This window comes from Chironomus tepperi, unplaced genomic scaffold, assembly GCF_022539635.2.
Source record: "Chironomus tepperi strain 1889 unplaced genomic scaffold, CSIRO-AGI_Ctep_v1 contig_211, whole genome shotgun sequence".
Classification (NCBI taxonomy): Eukaryota; Metazoa; Arthropoda; class Insecta; order Diptera; family Chironomidae; genus Chironomus; species Chironomus tepperi.
The window spans coordinates 23,033-29,032 of NW_027226333.1; the positions used below are offsets into that span (position 1 = coordinate 23,033).

The window sequence follows — 6,000 nt, forward strand, 5'->3', positions numbered from 1 at the left end:
TAAATATGAAATTTAAAGCACATAATTTTATTATAGTTTTTTTTGCATAAAGTTCAGCATAAGTTAGATATAACTGTATAATCTGTTTTAATATAATTTTTATGATACAAAAACAATCAACATTAGTTCTCAGCATGAATAAATTAATTAGTGTCGCTTCTTTAATTCTTCGAATCTTCTAGTCAAATCATCGAAATCGATTTCAGAATCATCTGGTGCATCTTGAGTATTATCGCTCGGCACATCTGGCAAATTTGACGGAACATTCGGCAAATCAGGCAAAACCTTAAAATTAATAAGAAATTGATTAGTATAATTAGCTACATATTCATATTATTTATTTACCTTTGATCGTGGTGCAGGTTTTGGTTGCATAGACAAATTAGGAACAAACTGCAATTAAAAAAAAAAACAGAATATTTATTAGCAAATCTTTCAAAAAAATTTAAAGCCTTAAAAATATAGTAAGAATGAAACTTACAAAGTACCAATTTAATGAGTTTCCATGATTGCATGTTAGTAATGTCATATTTTTAATGGACTAATCAACTGTTAATGATATGCTTGCTTACCTGTGCATTATCCTCTGGACTTATAGAAGAATAAGGCGGAGGCAATGATTCATTTCTCTTTTCCTCCTATTCGTGCAACATGCGTGTAAGATTTTAAATATAATTGTTAGAGTTAAACAAAAATCTTTTAAGATCATACAGGAATCAACAGGAACAAATTAATTAAGGATTTTTGTTTATCCTGTATGACCTCAAATGTGTACTAAAAAAATATTAGAGTTACTTACATTCAAAAAGTTAACATTCAAATCCTTCTTTTCAGGCATTGAAGGATGTTGTGGTTGCTGAGGCATAGGATTAGGCGGTATGTTATAATTATACGGTGCACTTGGATAGTTTGTAAAAGATGTAGAAGCTCCACCACTTGGGCCACTTGGTCCACTTGGATAATTAAATGGAATATTTGGTGGTTGCGGCAAAACTGGTAATTGTGGTGGTTGAGGATATCCAATAAAACCTGGATTTGGTGGAAATTGTGGAATATTTCCATTTAAATTATTTTTATCTCCAAGATCAATAAGAAAACCTTCTGGTCTTTGATCGTCCTTCATTATTGATTGATCAGGCTCGTAGTCAATATTGAAAATTTTAGCAATTTCAATTAAATACTTTTCAACAAGAAGCTTAGGTGGTGCTTGAATGCTCATTTTATGTTGTAATTTTTCAGAAACATTTGAGGGTGGTATGGATGCTCTACAAGCATCACTGTAAGGCTTTCCATACTTTGCTGTTAACATGTCCGATATAATTTTTAATTCTGCAACATCAGCTTGCAAACGCGGAGCTACCCAAATAATACTTGAAACTGCTTCCGAAATTCCTTCGTCCAATTCCTTTAGCTGTGTGATTAAGCCAAATCTGGCTAGCAACAAGTCACAAAACATTTCAAGAATCTCCATAGCTTCTACTAAATACTGTAATTAATTGTACAATTATAATGATGACTCATAATAATTATGAAAATTTCTTCTTACATCTTCTCTGATTATGTGCTCAACACGAATTCTAGCCCTATCAGGCTTCTGGATCTCGAGGAAATCTTAAAAATCAAATTAGATATATGAATTGTCAACAAGATTAAATTAATTAAGTCGTAAATACCTGCTATTTCCTTTCTGGCTTTTTGATTCGTCTCTGTTTTTTTCTTTTCAAGTAATTTAAGCCGATTTACTGCCAAACGAAGATTCGTCTTTAGCTTATTGTAGTTTGGTCCACTTGAAAACATTTTGTAATAATTTACACTCAATTAGCTTATGCACAACAAAGAAATAGGTGAATTTAAGATGGAACAAATTTATTTTTATTAGTGACTAATTTCCCTTTCAGAAAAAGTAAAGCACACTACTACATGTAAAAGAAATGTCCGTAAAAATAAGGAAATTTGTTTAGAAAAATATGATTTAATTAAATTTATATATCTCCAGTTCCTGATTAATACTTGGCCAATAAAATTCTTAGGTGTTAACTTTTGTAAAGCACTTACAAATATGGTGAAGTTGACGAAGAATTTGTTTTCAGCGAAGTCTATATATGCAGTAGAAACCGAATTGTTTACAAGGGAAATTGCGAAAAAAGCAAAAAGTTTCGTGTTGTAAAAATGTTATAATTTAATTCATTTGAAATAGTTTAATAATATAGTGATAATGTTTTCTGTTAATGATATTTTGTTAAATGAATTTCAGTTCAAAAAAATGAACGAAAATATATTAAATTGGACAATAGAAAATGTAAAAAGTTTCCTCAAAGATAAAATTGAAAGTAAAGAGATTTTAAGTGCAGTAATTGAGGAGAAAATAGACGGAAAAACTCTATTGTTAATAAATGAGAGAGATCTGTATTCATTGGAAGCAAAATATAATATCCTTTTGGGTGATCTGAAGAAGTTTTCATTAATTATTCACAAACTTCAATCACAAAATAGAAATTGTCTCGTCTATCTCGGCTTAATTGACAGTCAAAGCAATCTGATTAACAACCTATTAAACTCTAATTCACAACATCGTAGTACGTTTCAACCGCATCATCATAACATTCTGACTGAAAGAAATCATTTACATGATTTAGATATTTCACCACCAAATTCTATTGACGGTTCCAATTCCGGAAAATGTTTCGCAACATGCATTCAGCCTGAATTTTTTAAAACGATAGTGAGTTTAGGTGAGTGGACAAATTAAATATTATCTTTGTGTAATCATGTGTAATAACTCATTAAATTTAATACGTGTACACGTTCATGATCCATAAAAAAGTCTCATAAACTCATTCGAAATATCTAATGCACGAGGCAGGTCAAGCTAGCTGTATATTACGAAAATAGTATTATCGAAAAGTGATTTTATATTTTATTTTTAGTTTATCATCGGACATCAATAGATAAATTCATTTCGTTTTACTTTCTTTTCTTGTTACTAAGTAAATTATTTGTTCCTAAAGTGACCCTCACTTCCCGAACAGCCTACAGCGTGCAATTTATTATTAATACATATACAATACAGGAAGAATGTCTTTCAAATGTTTTTGAAATGATTATGGAAAAAAATAGCAAATAATTAGAGAGGCAATCACGGGAGCATGCAGAATAAAAACATTCAGATTGGAGCCTTGACCTTGATTGTTATATTTAGAGCAAAATATTATTTGACGTCGAATTTTAAAGTAAATGAATAAGCTTGCTTTGTTAATTATGATATTTTATGTGCCACGCAATTCACTCTTTAATTTAAAGCCGTCTGCTGCTTTTTATGCATATAGTTAACATTTCTTTTCTTTTTTTTTTTGTGGAAAAAATGCATGATGTGGCACACGTGAATCATCAGCAAAAAATCACAGTTATTTCAATTTGGGAAACTTTTTTATTTCATGGTCTTTAAGCTTACTTTTCCTAATTTCATTTCATACAGTATCATTGGAGATTGGTGTCTCATTGTGTGAACAGAAAGTAAGAAAGAAAGAAGATATTGCATATTGTTTATTGACTATCAAAAATGATGAATGTGATAGCTGATATACTGCACGTTGTGTATATTTTCTTTGTTTTGATGGCTGTCTGTAAACATTTTTGATAACCCAAAGCTTTCTTAATATTAAAGTCAGAAAACAGCATTGATTTATTAAGAAGCTCAACATTAATCATCAATATTATTATATGCTAATTCATAATGTAATAATACTATGCTCACGCAACAGCTCATACTGATTCTTAAGGCATTCTATAAGCTAGTATAATAAGACGATTAAATAATAAATGTACAGTGTAAGCATATACAGCTGTTGCGTGATATCATTTTTTTGTTGTGAAATGTATTATCGTGTATGATTCATTAAGTATAGTAACATTGTCACCTAGTGAAATAAGATGTAAAACATCAATTCAGTACACATATTTTTAGTCATTTTTTTTTAAAAAAAAGGAAATTTTTAAATGCCTATGTAGTGTCAAGTATCTATAAATATCATCATCCATAAACAATGCGAATGTCCAACATTTTCAATGTTATTTCAGTCATTATCGACGATATGAAATTTTATGTCATTGACTCCTTTTTATATTTATTTTTACACCTTTGATAAGGAATATCATTTTCATCATATCCATTAATTTATGTTTTTTAGGCTATGCTTTCTTGGTTACATGGATTACCGCCTTTGTTATGGTCGTGGTGCATGAAAGAGTTCCAGACGTTAAAAAATATCCGCCACTCCCAGACATCTTTTTGGACAATGTCCCTCATATTTCTTGGGCTTTTTTCGCATGCGAAGTCACAGGTGCAATTCTATTTAGTGTTTGGGTCTGCGTGTTAATATTCCATAAATATAGGTAGACAATACTAATGATAATTCTTTATTATCAAGAAATTTATTCAATTTATATAATTTATAGAATGATACTTCTGCGAAGGTTTTTTGCTCTCGGTGGTACAGTTTTCTTGTTGAGATGCTTCACGATGCTTATTACGTCTTTAAGCGTGCCAGGATCTCATCTGCAATGTCAATCGTCAGACCATAAATTTGACGATGGAGAGGACTTTAATGTATTCGAAATGCTTGTTAATAGAATAAGTCGTGCATACACTATCTGGAGTGGTTTAGGAATGTCCATTCAGGGAGTCCGAACATGTGGAGATTACATGTTTTCTGGACATACTGTTGCATTAACATTACTCAACTTTTTCATTACTGAATGTAAGTAACTGAAATTACATTTTAAATCCATTCAACCTTTTTATATAATTTATTATTACAGATACACCGAGAAACCTTTACTTTTTACACACGATAACATGGTTACTTAACATGTTTGGAATATTCTTCATTTTGGCGGCTCATGAACACTACTCAATTGATGTAAGGAATCAAAAATCTATATTTTAAATCGATTAATAATATTTTTATTTTTTTGTCTTAAAGGTATTCATAGCGTTTTATATATCATCTCGTCTATTCCTCTACTATCATACGTTAGCCAATAATCAAGCACTAATGTCACACGATTCAACAAGAACAAGAATATGGTTCCCTCTCTTCTCATATTTTGAGAGTTCAGTTGAAGGAATCATTCCAAATGAATATAATGCGCTGGGCGAAATATTTAAGACATTAGGAGGTTGGCTAATAAACCTTAAAGACTTGTGCATGTTAACTGCACGAAGGATTTGGTTGACTCAAAACCAAAATCGTACTGAATCGAATAAAAGACAGAAAAGATCTCAATCGCAAACACCTAAAAGAATTAATAAAATGTCAACAAACGGAAATAATGACAAATTAAGACGATCGATGACTAACTTAGCTTCAGCACCAATTGATGATACTGATAAAACTGTCAGTACAAAAAAATCTGTAAATTATGGACCAAAAAAGGATATCTGAATGAATCAATAAGACAAAAAGAACTTTTATCTTCCTTATATTTAAACTATTTCTAGTCTCCATTCATAAAATTCATCGTAAAATTTCAGAAGCAATAATTGGCATTGTATAGCATTTTACATTAACTCATTTAGTAACTCGAAATTTTGATTGGAGTTTTAGAAAAGTAATTTTAGTTCATTTACTGATTTGAGCTTGGAGACTAAACATGAAAAAATCTATTCATCATATATCATTGGCACATTCCATTATTATCTATTTAATTAAATCATAAATTGTTCATATTCATTTCATAAAATTTATCCTTGAGCAGGCAGAGATACCTTATAACTAGTTAAGGGCAAGTTCCACTTAATGACTAATTCTAACGTATTTTTGTCCGCTTGGAATCACATCATGAATCGTTTAAAAAGAAAATCTAGGATATTTTTTTTACCAAAGTGCTTTGTCCAATATTTGCATAAAATGCGCACAAAACAATCTTGTGCTTCTATTCTTTCTGCTTCTCAATATTATTGAATTTAATTAAGAGTAAAGAGAATTAAAACATTATGAA

The 6,000-nt window shown here is 30.2% G+C and overlaps 2 protein-coding genes across 3 annotated transcripts; one reads left to right on the plus strand and one right to left on the minus strand.

Annotated features, from left to right (window-relative positions):
- Window positions 1–43: 43 nt before the first annotated feature.
- LOC139090082 (IST1 homolog) lies at window positions 44–1,907 on the minus strand. 2 transcript variants are annotated; one of them, XM_070639767.1, is made up of 6 exons: window positions 1,674–1,907; window positions 1,547–1,611; window positions 800–1,486; window positions 573–638; window positions 346–393; window positions 44–285 (listed from the first exon to the last, which is right to left on the minus strand). In XM_070639767.1, exons 1-6 carry the CDS (start codon window positions 1,795–1,797, stop codon window positions 148–150), a joined length of 1,128 nt encoding a protein of 375 aa, XP_070495868.1. In that variant the 5' UTR covers window positions 1,798–1,907; the 3' UTR covers window positions 44–147. The 2 variants fall into 2 exon arrangements, with proteins under 2 accessions (XP_070495868.1, XP_070495869.1); XM_070639768.1 differs by lacking the exon at window positions 573–638.
- Window positions 1,908–2,166: 259 nt separating this feature from the next.
- LOC139090083 (ceramide phosphoethanolamine synthase-like) lies at window positions 2,167–5,994 on the plus strand. Its single transcript, XM_070639769.1, has 5 exons — window positions 2,167–2,732; window positions 4,188–4,392; window positions 4,456–4,757; window positions 4,819–4,919; window positions 4,983–5,994. The coding sequence occupies exons 1-5, from the start codon at window positions 2,216–2,218 to the stop codon at window positions 5,442–5,444; spliced, it is 1,587 nt and encodes a 528-aa protein (XP_070495870.1). The 5' UTR covers window positions 2,167–2,215; the 3' UTR covers window positions 5,445–5,994.
- The last annotated feature ends 6 nt before the right edge of the window (window positions 5,995–6,000 follow it).

Excerpts from the sequence above, each read along its gene's own strand:
- LOC139090082 (XM_070639767.1), bottom strand. The coding sequence starts at position 1,797 with ATGTTTTCAAGTGGACCAAACTACAATAAGCTAAAGACGAATCTTCGT. Across the intron at positions 1,487-1,546 it reads AGCACATAATCAGAGAAGAT|TATTTAGTAGAAGCTATGGA; the intron begins GTAAGAAGAAAT and ends AATTAATTACAG. Across the intron at positions 639-799 it reads TGAATGTTAACTTTTTGAAT|GAGGAAAAGAGAAATGAATC; the intron begins GTAAGTAACTCT and ends TTGCACGAATAG.
- LOC139090083 (XM_070639769.1), top strand. The coding sequence starts at position 2,216 with ATGTTTTCTGTTAATGATATTTTGTTAAATGAATTTCAGTTCAAAAAA. Across the intron at positions 2,733-4,187 it reads TAAAACGATAGTGAGTTTAG|GCTATGCTTTCTTGGTTACA; the intron begins GTGAGTGGACAA and ends TATGTTTTTTAG. Across the intron at positions 4,393-4,455 it reads TTAATATTCCATAAATATAG|AATGATACTTCTGCGAAGGT; the intron begins GTAGACAATACT and ends TATAATTTATAG.